At 41.4% G+C, this 24,188-nt stretch overlaps 2 protein-coding genes across 3 annotated transcripts in view; one reads left to right on the top strand and one right to left on the bottom strand.

Annotated features, from left to right (window-relative positions):
- The window catches only part of steap2 (STEAP family member 2, metalloreductase), a 115,990-nt gene extending 96,239 nt beyond the window's left edge, over positions 1-19,751 (top strand). Inside the window, exons 4-7 of one of the 2 annotated variants that reach the window (XM_062379777.1) lie at positions 11,638-11,804; positions 14,513-15,040; positions 17,231-17,395; positions 17,776-19,751. In XM_062379777.1, the coding sequence (XP_062235761.1) occupies positions 11,638-11,804; positions 14,513-15,040; positions 17,231-17,395; positions 17,776-18,069 (1,154 nt within the window). In that variant the 3' untranslated portion in view covers positions 18,070-19,751. The remainder of the gene's footprint in view (positions 1-11,637; positions 11,805-14,512; positions 15,041-17,230; positions 17,396-17,775) is intronic. The other variant, XM_062379778.1, reaches the window with a different exon arrangement.
- A 1,223-nt stretch (positions 19,752-20,974) lies between these two features.
- Positions 20,975-23,612, bottom strand: mos (v-mos Moloney murine sarcoma viral oncogene homolog). The gene has a single exon (XM_062379065.1). It carries the CDS (start codon positions 22,699-22,701, stop codon positions 21,688-21,690), a length of 1,014 nt encoding a protein of 337 aa, XP_062235049.1. The 5' UTR covers positions 22,702-23,612; the 3' UTR covers positions 20,975-21,687.
- Positions 23,613-24,188: the final 576 nt, after the last annotated feature.

Here is a 24,188-nt window from a genome sequence, read left to right as displayed (position 1 = left end):
TAATGTCCACACATCAGTGTTGTAAACACTTCTCCAATTAATTATATAATTATGTTTTCACACTGAGGGAAGTGGAGAGACTTGATGTGGACTGTTATCAACAGCTCTGTGGGAGATCATCACCTTGAATATTACAGATGAGGTAGAAAGACATTTTATCTATGTGTACAATGTTGTATTTCTTTGTCACGTTTTATCAAAAGCGATTTAAAGTATGTGCATTTAACCATTAGGATACAAACCCAGACCCTAGTACATCGGTTCTAGCTGAAATAAGTAGTGCTTCATAAACAACACAAAACATTCATAACAGTACGCTTCTGCTCCTCATTAATGCAGCTCCTGATGTCCCCAGCAGCAACATGGTGGAGATCTGCAGCTTCATGCTGGTCAACTGGAAGACAACTGATTAAGATTAAAAGATTAAGATTAAAATCCATTTATTCATCCCAAACACATGCACAGACATGCAAAGGCACACTCATGCAGGTAGGGAAATTTAATCGCTGCTTTTTACCCATCTGGTGCAGGACACACAGAGCAGTGAGCGACCATGTACGGCGCTCGGGGGAGCAGATGTTGGGGGAGTGAGGTGCCTTGCTCATGGGCACTAGAGAGGGTAGGGAGACTCTTGGATTTTTGGACAGATCAATCCAGGTTCGACTTTTGTTGTCTCTCCATGGAGTCGAACCAAAGACGAACCAGAGACCTTCTCTGCCCATAGTCCAAGTTTCTGCCACTCGACCACCGCCTCTCCTCATGCATCATCAAACTAGTAATCTACACATCACTCCATGCGTTGCTCCCTTAACTACAGATGGCCTGCGAATGTCATGGAGTTTTACAGTGAATTAGACAGTTTAGGTATGATTTTAATCTCCACACATCAGTGTTGTAAACAGTTCTCAAATTAATTATAGAATTATGTTTTCACACTGAGAGAAGTGGAAAGACTTGATTTGGACTGTTATCAATAGGTCTGTGGGAGATTATCACCTTGAATAGTACTGATGAGGTAGAAAGACATTTTATGTATTTGTACAATGTTGTATTTCTTTCAGCACTTTTATCAGAAGGGACTTAAAATATGTACATTTCACCATGAGGATATAAACCAAGACCACAGTACAACAGTTCTATCTGAAATCTGTTGTGCTTTATACACAACACAAAACATTCTTTAACAGTGCGTTTTTTCTCTTCATAGATGAAGAACTGCAGCACCTGATGTCCTCAGCAGCAACATGGTGGAGATCTGATTTGATACACTTTAGATAAGAACCCAGTGTTTTATATTTCTGCTTTGCCATAAGAGACAGAACATGGTCATCACAGCTGTATCCTTCAGGCTCGTCTGTCCCTAATAAAATGATAGGAAACATGAAAGTGATCGTCATTATTGTAGAGGAAGAGTTACATATGAACAAAGTGTGTAATCTTATTTTCTGTGGATATTCAACTGTGTATTTGAATATGCTTTTGGATTAAAACGTGCACTACCATGACAATGAATGTTTTTAATGGAGCTATTTCACATTAAAAGTATTGCATTATAATTTAATACATTATGTATTATGTGCAATACTTTGATTGTTTTTAAGTAATGAAATCAGGTCTGTACCTGGAGTCAGTGTTCAGTCTGGTTGGATTCAAGTTGTGTGTCAAGTTGGACCTTCTAGAGGAACATGAAACCAATACACAGATATGTAAAGTCATACATGGGCCAGGTTAAGTAATTAACAGACTTTTAAATGGTAAAAATAAAATATTAGTTCAAAGTTAATCAGAGCATAATCATTTCAGATTAGGAAATAGGTAGTGCATATAAGCCCACAACTCTGTATGACACTGTCTGTTCTAGTAAAGTTACAAGGCTATGACTTACTCATATTTAACAAAAGAATTCAGTGAAGTCTGTCTGAGATTAACGATTTAAATACTGAAGGTGGGAGACACGGTTATTTTTCACTGTAACACGTGACAGGACATCAACACCGTGACTCTGAATAAAGAGCCTTAAAAGACGTAGTGCTCCTTTGAACAGCTGCTCTTACAATGTGTAGCAAGTGCTAAATCTCCATTAGTATAATAGTAACAAAAATCACCCTTTACATAATTGAACATATATTTTCCATGTGAACCCCTTTAACACAGTTCAATTCAGGAGCAAAATATAATTTATACAGTATTTATTAGAGCTATTATTAGTAAACAGATCAAACAAATGCAGTACAACACATCACACATCCACAGTGTCTCTTTTGCTTATCATCACAGTCAGTCAGAAGTGTCCGTTTAACTTACGTAGCAGTTGAGAGATGCTTCGTTGGAGCTAGCAGGAGCTAGCTCATAGCCAGTGCTGCTGTTGAGAGCGGCAGAGTTCACACAGGAAAAGACACAACGGGAGAGGGGAAAAAAGCTTTGAGTGCGTCCCACAATCTAACCTGCTGAGCGAACAACGTCCACAGTGACTCCGCCGCCGTCCTCTCATCCAGACTCGCCAACCGTTCTCCGGTTCTTCGTGATACACAGCTCCGCAGCTTGTGACGACGTAACTTTTTTCAGAGTCTCATGAGGCGTTCACTTGCAGCTGTGTTAAATGCAGCTTCGTTTGTCATGGCGAGTTGAAGAAGTCTGCTGCAAAGCTATGAATAATCCGCATGATGAAAACTCACAGCAATGTTATGCCTACATTATCAATATATTGAGACCCATGTGACACAGTTTGACATGGTTTAGCAAAGTGAATGAGGAGAAATACATCCAAGTGTGAGACCTAACAAACCGAAAGCGGTCTCATGCTGCGTTCATGGTAACTCTGTTAAAATGGGTTTCATTGGTCATGGTGAGCTGATGAACTTTGATGCCACGCCATTAACAATCTGCATGATGAAAAGTCACAATAATGTTATGCCTACATTATCAATATCTTGAGACCAATTTGACACAGTTTGACATGGTTTAGTAAAGTGGCTGGAGGGAAATACATCAAAGAGTAAGATGACCAAAACAAGACATTTCCTGATGCCACCAGGGGGCGCTTTCCTTTTAAGTCATGATTTCTAGGTAGATGTCTTCCGGTCGCGACTCTTGTCTTATATGTGTAGTTTGGAGTCGATTGGACAAAATATGTCTAAGTTACAGAAGCTCGCTTATATTGGCGTTTAGTCGAACTTTGAGACCTCACCACGGTCACACGGTATGATGAAAAGTTTAAATATTGATAACTTTAGATCTTCATCTTGTTTTGCAGAGTCTCATCTAATTTTTAAGTTGATCTGATGAAAGCTGTCTGAGTAGTACATAAAAACATAACACGTACCAAAAACAAGACATTTCCTGTTGCCACCAGGGGGCGCTGTGATTGTAAGTCACAATTTCTGCACCGATGTCTTCTGGTGGCGACTCTTGTCGAATGTGTCTAGTTTGGACTCAATTGGACAAAATATGTCTGAAATATGGAAGCTTGTGTTTTGATGGCGTTTCATCAAACTTTAACGCCACACCACGGTCAGACGGTTTTGCTAAAACGTAATCCTTCAATAACTTTAGATCTCCAATTTGTTGTGATGACGATCGTCTAAATTTGAAGTTGATCTGATGAAAGCTGTACGACAAGTACATCAAAGAAAAAATATGGAATATGACCAAAATGGCCACTAAAGTTAAACTGGCGGGCTTCCTGTTGCGTTATTCATAATGCACTGATGGACTTTTTTGTGCATCTACTCATGATACACAATAGTCTTTGTTTTTTTTGAGGATCGGTGAATGCTAAATGAGGGGCTTTTCCGTAGGTGGCGCTCTTGAGCCATTTTGCCACGCCCTTTTCAAAATACTCCAGAATACGAAATTTTTCGCCGCCTTCGAATTTACTGCAAACTCCTACAACTTTTTGAGCACATTAAAGCCGTCAAAAAGCCAATTCATTTAAGCTAAGAAAAATAATAATAATAATAATAATAATCATTTCAATTTCAATAGGGCCTCCCACCGATTTCGGTGCTCGGGCCCTAATAATCATTTCAATTTCAATAGGGCCTCCCACCGATTTCGGTGCTCGGGCCCTAATAATAATCATTTCAATTTCAATAGGGCCTCCCACCGATTTCGGTGCTCGGGCCCTAATAATAATCTTTTCAATTTCAATAGGTCCTCTCACCGATTTCGGTGCTCGGGCCCTAATAATAATCATTTCAATTTCAATAGGGCCTCCCACCGATTTCGGTGCTCGGGCCCTAATAATAATCATTTCAATTTCAATAGGGCCTCCCACCGATTTCGGTGCTCGGGCCCTAATAACTTGGGCTACGTTGTAGCACTAACGGGCCCGAGCACAGGCAATTTCAAGTCTGTTGCGGTCGGGGAAGAGAGAACGTTCGATGACCAAGCGCTCGTCTCCACATTGCCTGCGTTTGCCCTGTGCGGCAAGGATGATCGCACCACTTCTTCTTGCCAGCCGCTGGTGCTGAACTAGAGGTAAGTAACCTTCAAACTATCCAACATAACCTATTGCTTTATCTATCATCATATGCTTACATGCCTCAAGTTTTTTGTAGTATGTAATTGTTATAAAAGTTACCGTTTATTTATCACGTCTAATGAACAGATTGAAGCAAGATAACTCCACAGTCTTGTTTTGGTTGTGACATTATTATTTTTTTTAATGAGTTACTGTCAATACGCTACACGTGTACGTTTCATGTCATAGTAACTGTTTCACCAATATTCTGATACAGGATGGTATATCCGCCATTACTATTTTCACATCGTTTATTTAGTCTGTCATGGAGTTGTAGAGTGAATTAGACAGTAGTGATAAGATTATAATGTCCACACATCAGTGTTGTAAACACTTCTCCAATTAATTATATAATTATGTTTTCACACTGAGGGAAGTGGAGAGACTTGATGTGGACTGTTATCAACAGCTCTGTGGGAGATCATCACCTTGAATATTACAGATGAGGTAGAAAGACATTTTATCTATGTGTACAATGTTGTATTTCTTTGTCATGTTTTATCAAAAGCGATTTAAAGTATGTGCATTTAACCATTAGGATACAAACCCAGACCCTAGTACAACGGTTCTAGCTGAAATATGTAGTGCTTCATAAACAACACAAAACATTCATAACAGTACGCTTCTGCTCCTCATTAATGCTGCTCCTGATGTCCCCAGCAGCAACATGGTGGAGATCTGCAGCTTCATGCTTGTCAACTGGAAGACAACTGATTAAGATTAAAAGATTAAGATTAAGATCCATTTATTCATCCCAAACACATGCACAGACATGCAAAGGCACACTCATGCAGGTAGGGAAATTTAATCTCTGCTTTTTACCCATCTGGTGCAGGACACACAGAGCAGTGAGCGACCATGTACGGCGCTCGGGGAGCAGATGTTGGGGGAGTGAGGTGCCTTGCTCATGGGCACTAGAGAGGGTAGGGAGACTCTTGGATTTTTGGACAGATCAATCCAGGTTCGACTTTTGTTGTCTCTCCATGGAGTCGAACCAAAGACGAACCAGAGACCTTCTCTGCCCATAGTCCAAGTTTCTGCCACTCGACCACCGCCTTTCCTCATGCATCATCAAACTAGTAATCTACACATCACTCCATGCGTTGCTCCCTTAACTACAGATGGCCTGCGAATGTCATGGAGTTTTACAGTGAAGTACACAGTTTAGGTATGATTTTAATCTCCACACATCAGTGTTGTAAACAGTTCTCAAATTAATTATAAAATTATGTTTTCACACTGAGAGAAGTGGAAAGACTTGATTTGGACTGTTATCAATAGGTCTGTGGGAGATTATCACCTTGAATAGTACTGATGAGGTAGAAAGACATTTTATGTATTTGTACAATGTTGTATTTCTTTCAGCACTTTTATCAGAAGGGACTTAAAATATGTACATTTAACCATGAGGATATAAACCAAGACCACAGTACAACAGTTCTATCTGAAATCTGTTGTGCTTTATACAAAACACAAAACATTCTTTAACAGTGCGTTTTTTCTCTTCATAGATGAAGAACTGCAGCACCTGATGTCCTCAGCAGCAACATGGTGGAGATCTGCAGCTTCATGCTGGTCAACCCAGTGTTTAATATTTCTGCTTTGCCATAAGAGACAGAACATGGTCATCACAGCTGTGTCCTTCAGGCTCGTCCGTCCCTAATAAAATGATAGGAAACAAAAAATATATCATTATTGTAAAGGAAGTGTTTCTTTTGAACAAGTGTGTATTCTCATTTTCTGTGGATATTCAACTACGTATTTGAATATGCTTTTGGATTAAAACGTGCACTAGCATGACAATAAATGTACAGTATGGAGTTATTTCACATTAAAAGTATTGCATTATAATTTAATACATTATGTATTATGTGCAATACTTTGATTGTTTGTATTAGTAATGAAAACAGGTCTGTACCTGGAGTCAGTGTTCAGTCTGGTTGGATTCAAGTTGTGTCTCATGCTGGACATGCTAGAGGAACATTGAACACAAATACACAGATATGTAAAGTCATACGTGTGCCAGGTCAACTGCTTAACAGACTTTTACATGGTAAAAATAAAATATTACTTCAAAGTTAAATCATTTCAGCTTAGGAAATAGGTAGTGCATATTAGCCTGCAATTCTGTATGACACTGTCTGTTCTATTAAAGTTACAAGGCTATGATTTACTCATATTTAACAAAAGAATTCAGTGAAGTCTGTCTGAGATTAACGATTTAAAGAGTGAAGGTGGCAGACACGGTTACTTTTCACTGTAACACGTTACAACACTACTCTGAAGAAAGAGCTTTAGGACACATAATGGTCCTTTGAACAGCTGCTCTTGCAATGCAGATGTGACGTTAAACACTCAGGTTTCTCAGGTTTCAGTTACATTAGCTAGCCCGGAGGCTAAATAGCCTCCGGGCTAGCTCCTTGAGCCGACACGCAGTCTCCTTTCTCAGATTCATCCTTATAAATTAACGCTTGTATCTGCTTGGTGGACCTGGGTTCATGGTGGTGTGTCGGTAACAGCTGGCATTAGCATCGAACCCGTTAGCAGCTGGTATGTAGCTTCCAGATTAGCGTTGCTAAGCTAGCACGCCTGATTCAAAGGCACCCTGCGAATCACTGCGAACACATGTAAATAAAATACTCTACGTGACTTACCACAGAAACGGGAGCGCAAACGTCGTTAACGTGTCCGTCAGGAGAAGGAGCAGAACATCAAACTGTGTTATTTACCGGATATGTGAGTGCAAGCCATTTCACGGTCTAATGAGGCGTTCACGTGCAGCTGTGTTAAATGGAGTTTCGCTTGTCATGGCGAGTTGAAGAAGTCTGCTGCAAAGCTATGAATAATCCGCATGATGAAAACTCACAGCAATTTTATGCCTACATTATCAATATCTTGAGACACATGTGACAAAGTTTGACATGGTTTAGCAAAGTGAATGAGGAGAAATACATCCAAGTGTGGGACGTAACAAAACGAAGCGGTCTCATGATGCGTTCATGGTAACTCCGTTAAAATTGATTTCGTTTGTCATGGTGAGCTGATGAACTTTGATGCCACGCCAATAATAATCCGCATGATGAAAATTCACAGTAATGTTATGCCTACATTATCAATATCTTGAGACCCATTTCACACAGTTTGACATGGTTTAGCAAAGTGGCTTGGGAGAAATACATCAAAGAGTAAGATGACCAAAACAAGACATTTCCTAATGCCCCCAGGGAGCGCTGCCCTTTTAACTCATGTTTTCTAGGTAGATGTTTTCCAGTGGCGGTTCTTGTCTCATATGTGTAGTTTGGAGTCGATTGGACCAAATATGTCTGAGATACAGACGCTCGTGTTTTCATGGCGTTTCATCAAACTTTAAGGCCACGCCACAGTCAGACGGTGTGTCAAAAAGTTGTTTCTTTGATAACTTTAGATCTCCATCTTGTTGTGATGAAACTCAAGTAACTTTTAAGTTAATCTGATAAAAGCTCTCCAACAAGTACTTGAAAATGTAATATGTACCAAAAACAAGACATTTCCTGTTGCCACCAGGGGGCGCTGTGATTGTGAGTCACAATTTCTACACCGATGTCGTCTGGTCGCAACTCTTGTCATTTGTGTCTAGTTTGGACTCGATTGTACAAAATATGTCTGAGATACAGAAGCTCGTATTTTGATGGCGTTTTCATCACACTTTGCCGCCACGCCACAGGCACACGGTATGACGAAAAGTTGATGTTTTTGATAACTTTCAATCTCCATATTGATATGACGACAGTCATTTACATTTTAAGCTGATCTGATGAAAGCTGTACGACAAGTACATCAAAGAAAAAATTATGGAATATTACTAAAATAAGCACTAAATCCATAATGGCGTGCTTCCTGTTGCGTTTTTCATAATGCTCCAAGAGGCTTTTTTGTTCATCTGGTGATGTTACACAACTGTCTTTAATTTCATAAGGATCAGTGAATGCTAAATGAGGTGCTTCTCCGTAAATGAGGGGAAGCTCCGTTGGTGGCGCTGTTGAGCCATTTTGCACGCCCATTTCCAAATACCCCAGAATACGTACATTTTCACGACTTTCTAACCAACTGCAAACTTTTACAACTTTTTGAGCATGATAAAGCCCTCAAAAAGCCAATTCATTAAATCAGGAGAAAAAAAAGAATAATAATAATAATCATTACAATTTCAGTAGGGCCTCCCACCGATTTCGGTGCTCGGGCCCTAATAATGAAAGCTCTCCGAGTAGTACATAAAAATAGAACACGTACCAAAAACAAGAAATTGCCTGTTGCCACCAGGGGCCGCTGTGATTTTAAGTCACGACTGCTGTGTTGTTGTCTTCAGGTCGAGACTCTTGTCTTACATGTGTAGTTTGCAGTCCATGGGACCAAATATGTCTGAGATATAGAAGCTCGTGTTTTGATGGCGTTTCGTCACACTTTGACGCCATGCCACGGTCAGACGGCGTGACGAAAAGTTGATCTTTCAATAACTTTTGATCTCCATTTTGTTGTGATGACACTCGTCTAAATTTTAAGTTGATATGGTGAAAACTCTTAGCCTGACGTTGTCATACTCACAATTGTAGTCAGAATGTGAGTCTGATACCGCTCCATTGGGCTGTGATTATGGGGCGTGTTTCAACCGAAGCAGGAAATAAAATTCCTCTTCGCTCAATTGGATAGACCTACAACCAATCAGAGCAACGTAGTATGTGACGTATGTAAAGCGACGCAAAGTTGTTGTCAACAGAACTCAGCTGCACGCACGCTGGAAGATGTAGAAGAATCAGTAAAACAGTTTTGCCGGGGTTATAAAAATAATTTAAGGATACACGGAGAGCTTACCAACACAATCAGCATTTTTGAGAGAAACAGTTAATGTAACAGCCCCCCCCGAACATTACGCAGAGTTTCTCTACTGATGTCATACGGCTCTTTATTGTTCACTTCATCGTAGCCGTAAATACACCGTAAAACTGGAATGACATTAAGTATACGATATTTTAATCCATAAAACCAAACACAAACATTAAAATACAATAAACAAACAAATCACCACGAAACAAGTCTGATGCGTTAACGTGACATAGCGACTCCCGTTCCGCGCTACCTGCAGCAAAGTAAATGGGACCAGCTTCCTTACCTCGTTCCGCGGGCGAGGGGTGTTAAACTATAGTTTTTGACACATGCCGCACAGCCCGCGTCCGGTCGTAGTTCCTGCTCCTATCCTTGTGCCGGCACTGTACGGCAGTTGTCTTATTGCACTGGTCCGCAAGCGAGGGATCTGGTGCGTCTATTAACATGGTCTGCTCCTTAAACTGCAGGTATTTATGCGAGGGGAGTTGCTACGTGTAAAACTAAATAAGCCCAACACAAAATAACAGAATAAAACAGTATGCATAAAGTTGCAGGTGTAGCAGTCAGTTACAGTAAAGTTGATTGCACGTACGAACAAGTTCTCCGTTTAGGATTACAGCTCCACAACACATCAAACAAATCGTATCACATTTGTCGGTCCTGTAAGAACTTAATCACACGGTTGGAACACAACATTCCCGTGTCCCATCTTCTTCGCGACCATCGGGGCCAGCTGATAGATTAAACTTTTTCCGAATCCAGTAGGAAGGATGGCAAAAACATCTTTTCGATCTACAAATGCCTTGATCGCGTTTCTCTGTTCCTCTTTTGAAATTAATGCGCTGTCGATGTCTCCTAAAACAGACTCAATGGCAGCATCTACACATCTCAGCTCTCCAGCGGCAGGCATGTTTCTGGAAAACAACGTCAACCGAAGTTCACTTTGATTACGTAGTTGATTACGTTACCGTTGATCATCTGTCCATCATCGTATAAAGCCCGCCCTGACAATCTGATTGGTCCGGATGATTTCAAACCGGGCATAATTTCTCCCCAACGGAGCGACTCCAGACCGAACTTCCCGACCTCAAATGTTGTGGGCGGGGCTAAGTTCGTCTGGCATCCAGGCTAGAAAACTCTACGAGAAGTACATCAAAGTAAAAATATGGAATATGACCAAAATGGCCACTTATTCCAAAATGGCAGGCTTCATGTTAAGTTTTTCATAATGGTCCTTGAGGCGTTTTTGTGCATCTGGTCATGATACACAACTGTCTTGATTTTCGTGAGGATCTGTGAATGCTAAATGAGGGGCTTTTCCGTAGGTGGCGCTGTTGAGCCATTTTGCCACGCCCATTTCCAAATACTCCAGAATACGTAAATTTAAACCACTTTCTAATTTACTGCAAACTTTTACAACTTTTTGAGCATGTTTAAAAATTCTCAAAATAATCCTTTCAATTTCAATAGGGCCTCCCACCGGAGGTGCTCGGGCCCTAATAATAGGAATAATAATAATAATTTCAATTTCAATAGGGCCTCCCACCTATTTCAGTGCTCGGGCCCTAATTAATCAGTGCCAGTTCCAATTGTAACCCGTCGGCATGCCTGCTCCATCAGTCTCATTCAGAGACCCATGTGCTCTAGGAGAGAGAGAGACTGCAGCAGACAAGGCCTCAACCTGAATAACTGAGGCCACCGGCAGACCTCGCTGCTGAACGATCTGAGGTTATCTCAATGACAGACCACCTGGACCCGAGATGAGGTCACCAGCCAGTGGATCACAGTCTGGCCGAGAAGGTCCTGAGCACAGTGGCACTTATTCAAGTAGGCTTGGTCAAATCATTTGATTCTGTCATTAACGAATGGGTTGATGTCTAAATCTACCTTCAAAGGTTCATTCACTTATTCATTAGTTGCCGTCAATCTGATCACAGCACAACCCAACTTATCCGCCATGATCCCTCAAATTATAACCTTTTTATTGTATTGCTTTGAATCATGTTGCATTTATTCCGTTTTGCATATTCTTGAGTTATCCTTTACACTTTTCCCTCCCTAGCAGACATTAGTAAACAAATCTCATATTTTTGTACCTGGTGGTTGCCTTTGTGTTCTTTTGAAGTCACAAATTGTTGTGGTGATTACAGTCCTGATAGTGGCTTTACTGAAGCAACTTGTGCAAGATGAGATACAAATGACATATTTAATGTCATTAATGACAGAATCATTTGTTTTGCATTTATGTCTCTTAGGAAAGTACCTGGTGGATGTGAGTAATAACAGGAGGGTGAACCAGTATCCAGAGTCGAACGCTGAATATCTGGCTTCACTGCTGCCGGACTCTATAGTGGTCAAAGGCTTCAACGTCATCTCAGCATGGGCCATGCAGCAGAGCTGCCCCAAAGATGCCAGCACACAGGTACAAAGTCCAACACATTCTGTTGAAGTCAACAACAAACTTATCACAAAGGTTACCATGCAACCTTATTGTGTTGATTTCACCATCAGCATTTATTAATGGAATTCAGTAACACTGAATTGGATCAGTCACTCAAGTCACATATTCTGGGCCTTCATTCACACAATAACAGGTGATCTCTCATCACTAAAGGCCGGAACATGGTTCTGCTTTTTGGGAGACAAGAAGAGACACGTAAGCGCAAAAGCCCCTTGCGTGCCCCTTGCGTTCTTTCAGACCCCTTCTTGCGTACTTGCGTGCATTGCCCAATTTTTGTAACTATACGACAAAGCTACGCAAGCCACACGCAGTCCGCAAGGCTGTGATTGGTCTGCTAACTACATCCTTTCCGGAGTCACATTTCCGGAGTCACATTTCCGGTTTCATGCCCCATCATACCGGCAGAAACCAAAGAAGATTTAGAAGAACGAAGATAGACCAAATAGAAGAGTGTTTGGCAGAAGAGGTCTGAAAGTATGTCCACTTGTATAACCTGTCATTGACGTTGACCTGGATGGAGATCTCGGCTAACGTCGGTTTGCAGGTCGACGAGTGTATGAAGCTGTGGAGCAAGATCAGGAAAACATTTGTCCGCCAGAAAAAGGCTATGAGGAGCAGCATTGGCGATGCAGGGGGAAAGAAAGTCCCTGCCTTTTATTTATTTCTATCGTGGTTGGGACCACACATTAAACACCAGGCGATGTTATAAATAAATAAACAGTCCATGACGACTGCCTCACACAAAGAAGGCGTCTCTAAGGTCGTCTTCAACAAAAAACGTTTCTCCCCCTAGTGTTCTGGCAGTGAAATGCTTTGCAACTGGCGCAATCCTTGGAGAATCATAAATTAAAACGAGTCCATCGACACAACTGTGTGAAAAGCCGCAGCCGTAGTTGCAGAACCATGCGCCAGCCTTGAGGCTCTGTACCTGGTATCAATGTCTGTCTCTAGTGAACAAAAGTAGGCAGCTCTAAGCTCAGGTGTGAAATAACCCAAGACAAACAGACAACACATTTGAGATCCAATCACCTTCAGAGGTGGTAGACACATATAGCATATTCTTTTAGCATCTCTTCACCTCTCAGTGTCTAAAATACAATAGTTTATTATACCTTCTGCCACAAGATTAACACTGACTGACTTTCAATTTTTTTGGCAAATGAATACATCTTATTTAATTGTAAAGCTATACACAGTGCATCTCACATATATATTCATGCATACACTTACTCACATTGACAATGGACATGTGTATAGTCTGTATAAAAAGAGAATAATTTGGTCTTTGGTCAAGTGCCTTGAGATAAATTAGATTATGATTTGGCGCAATACAATAAAAATCTCTAGTTGTCCACTAACTTCTTGGACAGGGATGGCCGCAAGACAGGATCAAGGGCACAGTAAAAGTGATTAAATTAGCTGTCTGTGAAAACCAGTGGGAAATGGTCTAAGGTCCGGACCAGGGGTTTTGAGAGAAAGATCAAATGATTACTTTGGTTACATGATAATATCTGAGACAGCAACATTATCATTTAGAAACATTTATCACCAAAAGACAGATTTTTCATTTAAACTCAAGAAGAAAATAAGTAGACAAACTGAAGAAAGAAATTGGATTATTTTGTCAAAGTTCTATTCCAAAAGTAATCATCATAATCAGGTCCAATGCATTTTGTTTCAGTATAATGTGATATAAAAGGCTCACTGCTGGATCTGTGGATTCTCGCACGATGACAAATCGGACACTTTCAATCTCTTCTAATTTAGGCACAGATTACACAATGCAGGACCCTCATAACAATAGAGCTCCTGGCTGTAAAATAAATCCTGAAATAATCCCCCAACATGTCAGCTGTCTTTATCCATGGTTTGTATTATAAAAGTTTGGAACAACAACTTAAGTCCTGCCATGAAGACGCTTCTTAAAGCTCAGGTTAACAGTACATTGGGTAGTGAAGAATTTTATGGTGGACCATTGATTTAAGAAATCATATTGCAGAAGTAAAGATCATTTATAAGATTTATATTATTGTTATTTCATATGCACATAACAACTGGGAGGTTTTTAGAGAAAATATTCTGTATTTATTTTTGTATCGATTAATTGTTATTTAGTTTCTCATAACTTCCTGACCTCCCTACCTTGTCTGTGCTCTAAGACCACATTGGTTCCCACTAACAACAATCTGATTTAATTCTTAAAACAACTGACAGATATATAGTTTACATTGTTACAGTAAAAATGTCAAGGTCCTGTTTGCTGTACTTTGTAATAATTCTTGCTCAAACACAAAATTGTTAATCTGTTCCTCACTACTCTCAGCAGTGGGTTACCATATATGTTTGCTCTGATGAGTATTTCTGGCAGCTGTAGATGGAATATTTTGCTGCTATTGATAGTACAGTGCAAATGTGAAATGGGGAGAGAGAATGGGGAAGATATGTAGCAAAGGGCCAGGTGGGAACTGAACCTATACCATAAGTCAACATACTTTTCATGGTAATTATGGAGCATGTCACCCAGTGCAACACTGTGGCTCTTTGAGGAGTTCAGTGGCAAAGAGAAATAAGTAATTATCAATATTCTATCTCAAATGTCTTCTCCCCTTGGTTCCATACTTTCTGCTTCTCTAACCAGTCCTCTTCTCTGTAATACTGGCTCTGTGTAGGTATTCATCTGCAGTGACTCAGTGGAGGCACGACGGCAAATTATGGAGTTAGCCCGCCAGCTCAACTTCCAGCCCGTGGATATGGGCGCATTGTCTTCTTCAAGGGACATTGAGAACATGCCCATACAATTATTTCCTGGTTGGAGGGGCCCAGTCCTAGCTGCTGTGGCCCTCTCTATCTTCTTTTTTGCCTACTCTTTTGTACGAGATATTATCCACCCATATGTGAAATACAAGCAAAGTGACTTTTACAAGATCCCCATTGAGATAGTCAATCGGACACTGCCCACTGTGGCTATCACTCTTTTGGCCCTTGTGTACCTGGCTGGCCAGCTGGCTGCTGCCCACCAGCTCTATTATGGTACTAAGTACAGACATTTCCCACATTGGCTGGAGGGGTGGCTGCAGAGCCGAAAACAGATGGGCCTACTCAGCTTCTTTCTGGCTGCTGTCCACGTTCTCTACAGCCTCTGTCTGCCCATGAGGAGATCGGAGAGGTACCTGCTGCTCAACACTGCCTACCAGCAGGTCAGTATAGGACAAGGGTTACTGACAATATGTCCACATTCATACTCATAAACTTGATCTTCCACCACACAAAGCTGGCATGAAATATATCATCATTTTGAGAAATATAATTATTTCATCTAATACATCTAAATATGTATTTAGATGTATTAAATCTAAAAACATATTTAGGGTGAAGAGGATGTCGCACCTTATTAAGCCCTATGAGACAAACTGATTTGGGAATATGGGAATATCTGGCAACATGCACTTTAGCCAGAGCTGCTGCCTACAAAGACCTATTTTACTCACCTATATGTTGCATTGACCTATTCTGCCTGCTGCAACAATATATTGATGGCCCAGGCAAGACTGGCCTGTTAATACATACACATGAATGAGGGAGATGTAAAAATATTTACATCTGAACAAATTTCAATCCAATCATTTTTTAAATCAAGGGTTTATGATCTATCAACTTCAAGACGTAAAAGGGACCAGCGTGTTCAACATTAAGCTTACATGAACTGAAAAATGTGGTGCGAAATAATGAATTATTGTAAGAAAATAAAAAACTGTTCCCTTGTCAAGCATGGATTTTCCTCGATCTTCCTTAATACATTTGGAGATTATTTAATTCAAGGTTTAGTCGGAAGAGATGTGTTTTTAGTTTGCGGTGGAAGATGTGTAGACCTTCTGCCAATTTTTTGTTGAGTGGTTAGCTCGCAATGAGGCAGCAACAAGCCAATTGGCAGATGCAGAGCGGAGTGGACGGGCTGGGCTGTGAGGTTTGACCATGTCCTGGAGGCAGCCACTGGTAACCAGTGAAGGGAGCGGACGAGCGGAGTAGTGTGTGTGAATTAAGGTAGGTTGAAGACCAGACGTGCTGCTGCATTCTGGGAGAGTAGACTGTCGAGTGTCACACCCAGGTTCCTAGCAGTCTGGGTGGGGGCTTACACGGAGTGGTCAAAGGTGGGGGAGAGCGTGGCCTAGGGGATAGAGCGGGTGGTCTGCAAGAAGAAGGTTGCCGGTTCGAATCCCACTCTATCCCATCTGCATGCCTAAGTGTCCTTGGCAAGATACTGAACCCCTAGATGGCCCCTCATAAAATGATGAGTGTTCTAAAAATGTAAGTCGCTTTGGATAAAAGCGTCAGCTAAATGACATGTAATGTAATGTAATGTAATAGTCAGGTTGTGGGTGGGAGAGTCTTTCCCTGGTAGGTAAAGTAGTTCAGTCTTATTAAGGTTAATTTTCAGGTGGTGTGCATGCATCCACTGAGAGATCTCAGTCAGACAGGCAGAGATTCATACTGCTACCTGTGTTTCAGATTGGGGAAAAGTGAGGATAGTTGGGTGTCATCTGCGTAGCTGTGGTAGGAAAAGCCATGTGAGTGAATGACAGAGCCGAGAGAGTTGGTGTACAGAAGGAAAAGGAGGGGACCCAGGACAGAACCTTGAGGGACCCCAGTAGTGAGAGGTCAAAGTTCAGACACAGATCCTCTCCAAGTTACCCGGTAAGTGTGATCTTTTAGGTAGGATGAGAGCAGGGAGAGAACAGAGTCTGAGACACCCAGATCATGTAGGGAGGAAATAAGGATCTGTTGGTTCACTGTGTCAAAGTTTTAGAAAGAAAGGGAAGAAGAGAGAGAGGTCTGTAGTTTTTTACTTCAGATGGGTTTCTTCAGGAGAAGGTTAACTCTGGCTTGAAATAGTAAAGCAAACCATTCTTAACTGACCATCTCTTTAATCCAAATCCATGCTTGAGTGCCTGAAATATTAAGCATACTCCGACATATGGTGGTAAATATTGGTCATGTCCACTCCCATATCTATGCAGCCGTGTTCTACATTAATTGAAAATATTATGAAAATGTATATCACAGACGCCAAATATACAATGTATTAAAATAAGAGCTTTGAGATAGGTTGAGTTTTATTAATGAGTGTTGAGGAAGAGCATTTCCGATATTTCAAAGTTTCACTTCCATATTTCCTGCATTTATGTTTTTTTATCATATTCACACAAACAAATTTGGTGCCGCTAGTATTCTTTTAACCCTTTGACGTGGTTTCAGGAGGTAAATAGAGTCAAAGCACCTCGTCTTTGTCCCAGTCTTTTCTTGCAGGTTGATGTTGCCATGCATTATAACAAGTGATATGTGATAATGCCTTTGATGAATTCTATCTTGAGCATCTTCTGTGTTGTCAGGTCCATGCTAACGTGGAGAATGCGTGGAATGAGGAGGAAGTGTGGAGGGTGGAGATGTATGTTTCCTTTGGGATCATGAGTCTTGGGCTCCTGTCACTTTTGGCCATCACCTCCATTCCATCCGTCTACAGCATGCTCAACTGGAGGGAGTTCAGCTTTATACAGGTATGAACATAAACTCCGGGGGTTTTCGAAATCTGACTGTGTCTTTCCTCAGGGTGGAAAATCTGTTAAGTTAGTGAAATGTTACCAGAGCTGCAGAATCAATGAATTATCTTGCTTAGACCAAAATAATCACTAATGATTCTACAGAAACTGTATTTTGTCTATGATAAATGCTTGTCTTCAATGAACATTAGAGATAGTGATGTGAACAACAGGAATAGGGAACACTGGGTTTGAGTTACACAAGGTGAAGTTTGGCCCATGGTAATATTGCAGTGTACCAGGAGTTGTGTGTCTGAAATGGAGGGATGGCTTTGCTGTACGTTCATAGCACTTGTTACATGTGTGCACCATCACACGTCTCTCTGTCTTTGCACCAGTCCACTCTTGGCTACATTGCCCTGCTCATTGCCACCTTCCATGGCCTGCTGTTTGGCTGGAAGCGGGCCTTTGAGGAGGAGGCCTACCGATTCTACCTGCCCCCCAGCTTCGTGGTGGCCCTGACCCTGCCGGTGATTGTGATACTAGGAAAGGTGATGATTCTGCTTCCCTGTGTTGCCTGCAAGCTCCATCGGATCCGCCGGGGAATGGATAGCTGTCAGTACCGGTGCCAGCGCCTGGAGCCAGTGGGTTCAGCTGCCCATGTTTCACCTGAGAGAGTCACCATCATGTGATCACTGCAGCACATAGCTATCTGCTCCTTTACTTAGGGTTTCACACATACTGCCACATGCCATACAAACAAAGACTATTTACTCATGTGATGAAAATGCAATATTGTTCTCACTTTGTTATTGATAACAGTGTTTCGTGACATGTGAATTATGTACTTGTGTGATTGTGTTCCAGATGTTTGCCCAAACTTTAAAACTGAATATTATTTCCTTGACATTGTCCTATCAATATGCTCCAAGTACCTGGCAATATTTCACCAACAGTTTCATGTTGAGTACACTCAGATACACATTAGTCATTAATGAAAAGGGTAAGACCAACATTTTTCCACATAAAGGTAACTTTACAGGTTCTACAGGTACTACTTATGAAAGCAATAGTGTGAACAAGTCTGAGAAAGTAACCCCAATGATGTCATAGGGTGGAGATAAGAGATTTAACTCATGAAATCTATTTGTCTACCAGGCAGGGATGTTTAATGAAAAGACACTTCTGAGTCTCTCTTCTGATCGAGTAACTGTTTTCTGAGTGATATATGGTCCTGTCACATGGTAAAACATCATAATCAACACCTGTTATTTAATACAACAAATGGAAACAATGGTCAATGCTAAGAAAATCAGATAAGACGTGGATATCTCCCTTTTTACAAATTTGCAACTTTTAAGACGTTAAGACTTAAGACTTTTTACTTTTAAGGAATACACATGAATAGCTGGGTTCTTCTGTCCATGTTGTCAGGTCAACAAGAAACTCGAAAATGCATCAGTGTTCAGTATGTTAGTCCTGTAACAACCTGGTGACAACATGTATTTTATACTTGAAGGTTGACACATTTCTTTAAAGTCATGTTTTTCATTCTTAAAGCCTAAAAAACAATTAAATAAACAATTATGTGTAAGTAACTTAGAAGAAATCCTTAGTTTTTTGTTTGTTTATTATATCACTCTGCTTAAAATTTTTCTAAATTTTACAAAGATGTTTCATAACACTGTCAAATGTTTTAAGGTATTTGTTGATTGTGCATTATCACTATGTTGTTATGGTTTTTCTGCCTTTCATGACTGTGGTACTATACCAGTGAATATTGTGTCTATCTGTCATGTTCTAATTTATGAGATCCATGGCTTTGATTGACGAGTCATGTTTGTACACACTGCATCTTAATGGTGAAGATATTTTGGTTGCCTGCAATGTAGCTTATCTGCCAGTACAATTACATTAGCTTATAGATATAGTCATGCTGCCTTGTCAAAAACAGTGTCAGGTCAACATCTTCATACAGGTAAGATCTGATCATTTTCACTGTAAGATGTGTGACTTTTCCATCAGCGCTTTTGGGCGTAATTCTGATGATAATCTGTTCTGTTCAATGTGCCTATCAATTTGAATAAAGTATGTCACCAAAATACTAACAGCATTCATCAAAACGTGATGTTCACTCCGGTGGATCATCCACCTAAAGCATTTTTACATCTGGATGTATATTCTCTGCCTTGAAATAAGTCAAAAAGCATTGGCTGACTTGCTGTAGTACAGTACCAAATGTTTTAGAGCCTGTTCTTGTCATACATTTTTAATCATGTGCAGCTTTGATTTAGCTTTTTGGCTAATACGCACATTACGGCTGACTGTCAAGTTTCAAGTTTAGTCATGAAATTCCAGCGACCTCAAACAATAAAGTGGAATAAAATTGTGTTTCTCGGGATCTGTGTGCACGTACAAACTGTTTAAGGCAATAAAGTGTCTGAGTTAAAATGATAAAAAAATAAATAAAAGGACTTAAAAGTTAGCATTATAAAGGGGTGGGAGGAGTGTCTCAAAATACTGAAGGCTTTCTTCCTGCATGTCTCCTTATAGATGTCGCAAACATCTGTCTTCATAGGAAATCATGTCCTAAATGAAGGGTAGTGAGACCCCGATGACCTTCTAAGCCATCCTTGTGACATGTTGTCAGGTATTTCTTTCTGACGCACTGCAGGTCGTCAGTACAATTTCAACAGTGCCACAGTAGAAAGTGGAGAGGTTGCCCTACCAAGCCCTTCCAAAGAAGCTTTGTTTTTTGCTGCTGACCCTCTCCATTGAGCAGCTGCTGATCTGCCGTGGGGACTGCTCAGTCTTTGACCTGAAGTCCATCTGTTGCACCACTGCCCTGGAGTATGTTTCATCGACATTACCGATGAGTCCTACTAATGTAGTCATCCGCAAATTTGATGAACTGGTTTGAGTTGGATTTATTAATGCAGTTAAATGTAAGTGGAGTATTTGGCGAAAGACTGATCACGCAGCCTTGAGGGGTCTCTGTGTTCAGTGTGATGTCTTGGTGCCACAACATACTGAATGTGGTCTGACAAAAAAAATCAAACATTTATTTGCAGAGGGGGCTTCTTAATCAGCTACCCTGGGATGATGGTCAATGAACAGTATTCTGGCACTGGTTGGCAGCAAAGTTTGCAAATTGAAACAGAATTTGCGAGGAGAACAGCAGACATTTAGGCTGAACACATGGTGTAAATGATGCCGTTTCGGGCCAAGAACACCTGGATGACACCACAGGAGCAGTATGGAGGCAGTTTCTTTTCCTTCGGTTTTTTTATGTTCAAAGAAGTGGTCACCCTTGACTTCAACTGTATTGGATTTGGCTGCAATGCTGTTTACCCCTGAAACTCCAGAAGTGTTTTGTGGACTTAAACACTTCACCAACCCCTCCATCCGCATAGCGGTGAGTAGATGTGAATTAAAATGTTTAGGTTAACGATAACAAATCTATCCATTCTCCATCTCTCCTATACGTTTATGTGGGAGCTGAAGCCATCCTTGCTGACATTAGGCAAGAGGCAGGGTAAACTTGACAGGTGATGACCCATCAACATGATTTGTTAAAGAGCTACGAAGCAAAACATGTATAGTATAAAATAATTTTAATGAAAACCCATCACACTTAAATCTCAGTACATTCATGGTGGCAAATAAAACTCAATTTAAATCTGATTCATAACTTAAGAAATAAACAAAGAAATAAAACAAAGTCGGAACTTTCACAGTAACTAACACCAACACCTTTTATACAGTTAGTGGTATGTAGTGATGGCAAACGGTATAACCGCTCAATATAAAATATAGTTTGACCATTTAATGAACCAATGGGCTGAAGTCGCATTTGTTTTCGTCATAGTACAGGAGAGAGCTGCCTTCTCTCAACACACTAAACCCATAAGAACAAAGTGCAGCAGTTGTTTTTAATCTAAATACTTAAGATGAGAATGAGGTTTTTTACACCATCAGACTCCACTGTGCTGTGTCATTGGGCTACTTAAACTGAGCTCATACTACTCAGCAAACGAATACATTTTACAGTTGCAACCAAACATGAATGGGGGGGGGGGGGGAGAACAATCTCCGCTAAAATCAGTGGCGGGTAAGACGTGTTGTGCATGTTATCTAACAATATTTACTGAGGCAAACTCGCCATTTTGGCAGATGAACAATAATGCTACACCTTTTCAATGGGATTCGGCGTGAAGGCAGGTCCACTGCTTGGTCCTGAAAAGCGACTAAAACGTCCCACACACACACATTCAGCGGCCGGTGCATGTCCATCAGTGGTAAAAACAGAGTCATATGTGGGAGCGCACCTGCTCCAGGTACGGCAGCAGCTCCTGAGCAGTGGGCCTGCATCTGACCTCTGCGCTCCAACACAGGCTCAACAGAGTCCTGCACAGCCGCCCCTGCTCCGAGCGGAACACCGGCTGGTCCTGGACTGGCGGTCGCAGATTGTACGCCACCACCGCATAGACCACGTGCTGCCGGTCGCCGGTGTAGGGCTGCTCTCTGGTGATCAGCTGCCACAGGGTGATCCCGAAGGAGAAGATGTCCGCCTTAGGAGACACCTCCTCGCCCTTCAGCAGCTCAGGGGCCCTGTGCGTGTACGTGCCGCCCATGTGGCTGAGGAGGGGGGTGATGGTGCTCGTCTCACAGCGACGGTCTACTTTGAGAGAGCAGCCGAAATCAACTATTTTGCAGACGTCTTCACTGGACACCAGCACGTTGGCTGGTTTTATGTCGAGATGCACGATGCTGTGAGAGTGTAGGAACCGCAGGCCGTGCGCGATGTCTGTGGAGTACCTGAGCCAGCGGTCCTCCCCCAGCTCTGCACAGCCGTAGATGATCTGTTGCAGATTTCTGCTCCCAACAAACTCCATCAGGATGGTTCCGATGCTGCTCTCATCTTCAAAATCCGCCGGCACGCAGGTGGTAGCCGCGATGACGCGCACGACGTTTCTGTGGCGCAGGTGTGCTGCGTTCAGCTCGGCCCAGAAGCTCTGTCGGGAGGCCAACTTGTTCTTTGTGCATTTCTTGACTTTCTTCAGCGCCACGGTCTCCCCGAGGTACTCCACCTTGTAGACAGAGCCGAATCCCCCGGAGCCCACAGGCTGCATGGACCGCAGCTCCTTCCAAAGGATCACAGACGACCAGAGCCGGCTGGCCACTCTGCCGTGCAGTCGCTGGACGGGGACCTGTAAGGTGGAGCCGTGCGAGTGTCTGGTCAGCGGGCTGCTGCAGGTCCCAATGTCCAGAGATGGGTAGAGGTCTTTAGGGAGCAGGCGACTCACAGGGTTCGGAGAAGGCATCGTTGCATGTTAGAGTCAGCCTGTGCAATCTAAGGTTTGCCGCTGACTGAACAGCACAGCTCTTCACTGCTTTTCTGTACACGCACAAACGCAGCCACACTGCCACTTAGTGTTGTGGAGTATGTAATGCTTTCTGTTTGGGTTCAACGGGTTCATCCCAATGGTTCAACTCAGTTTACTCAGTCTGCAGTAGGGGAGGACGGGTAATATGAGCCACTTTTTGCATTCTGTTTGAGGTGAAGCACAATAATATTTATGTGTGTCCAAAAGTAACTACCGTGTGCATGCCACTGCTACATCAGCAGCTTACTGGACAACTTTGTGCTGTGTTCAGTTTGAGAGGTGGACAGAGATTTTACATTGTTCAGCATGAGGCTGGGGGAGGGAGCTCCACTGGGAAACATGTAACACAGCTCAGAGGCTGTATTTGTCCTGCTCAGTGTGTTTCACTGAGACTTTCCCAGAATGCATCTACAAATTATCACATTCTAACAACTACGTCAGTGCACAACAGTGTTGATAACAGAGGAAAGGGCACAATGTGCTGCATCATCTGTTCGTCTGTTCATGACAAACTGTGTCACTCTTAAATTCGGTTCCCCTGCGAATGATCCTTGAAACTTCTAAATAGGCCTTGAGATGATCTTCAGTGTCTTTGTTCTGCACAGGCCAAGCTGTGCTTAAGATTTGACAAAAGCGAGGGCAAGAGGGAGAATTACTGAAGCGTACGGGGTAAGATATAGTGTGGCTCAGTTTGAGACTCAGAGACAGCTAAACAGGTCTGTATACACATCATATGCCATGCTGTTAGTGAATGGATTTTTAATGGATTTGTCTAGACTCACAATATGATCAAATTAACTAATTCAACGTAAATATAAACATTATGTAAAAAAGATTTGACTATTGTTTTCCTGTGGGACAATAAAGAAAACTTAGTATACAGTCCGAGCAATGCATTACATTTCTTATAAGTTTTGTTATCGTATGATCTATACCCAGTCTAATACATGTCTGAATTGTTCAGTAAAACATTGACTTTTAGAATTGGTTCACCTCAACTTTTATAAAACCACTCTCTAAAACATACAAGCCAGAAACATGTATACAGAGTTCAACGTCGAAAAGTGAAGATGTGTGACAATGTGTGGGTGAATGGGTGAATGCCCGAAAACTGTAATGTAAAGAGCTTTAAGTAGTTATTAAGGCCAGAAAGTGCTATTTAAATAAAGGCCGTTTACCATTTTATCAAGAAATTCATTCATTCAAGATTCTGAAAGTAATTGTGTTAGTGGCTTTACTTTTAAAATAAAGAAAATAATCTTCTTCCCCTGCTTGGAGAAGAAGATTATTTTCTGCGATCCATTGTTATAGCTTTTTGCCTTGTTAATATTTGCTCAAAATTAGCTGGAATACCTTATGAAATCAAAATTGAATATATTTTCTTAAAATCTGACCCTAAAAGATATTTTTTAACTTTCTTAAAC

Source organism: Platichthys flesus, chromosome 21 (genome assembly GCF_949316205.1).
Source record: "Platichthys flesus chromosome 21, fPlaFle2.1, whole genome shotgun sequence".
Lineage (NCBI taxonomy): Eukaryota > Metazoa > Chordata > Actinopteri > Pleuronectiformes > Pleuronectidae > Platichthys > Platichthys flesus.
The sequence above is the reverse complement of the archived record's forward strand: the minus strand, read 5'-3'. Positions and strand labels throughout refer to the sequence as shown.

What these genes read in the sequence shown, in the direction of transcription:
- mos (XM_062379065.1), bottom strand. Translation starts at nt 22,701, where the DNA reads ATGCCTTCTCCGAACCCTGTGAGTCGCCTGCTCCCTAAAGACCTCTAC.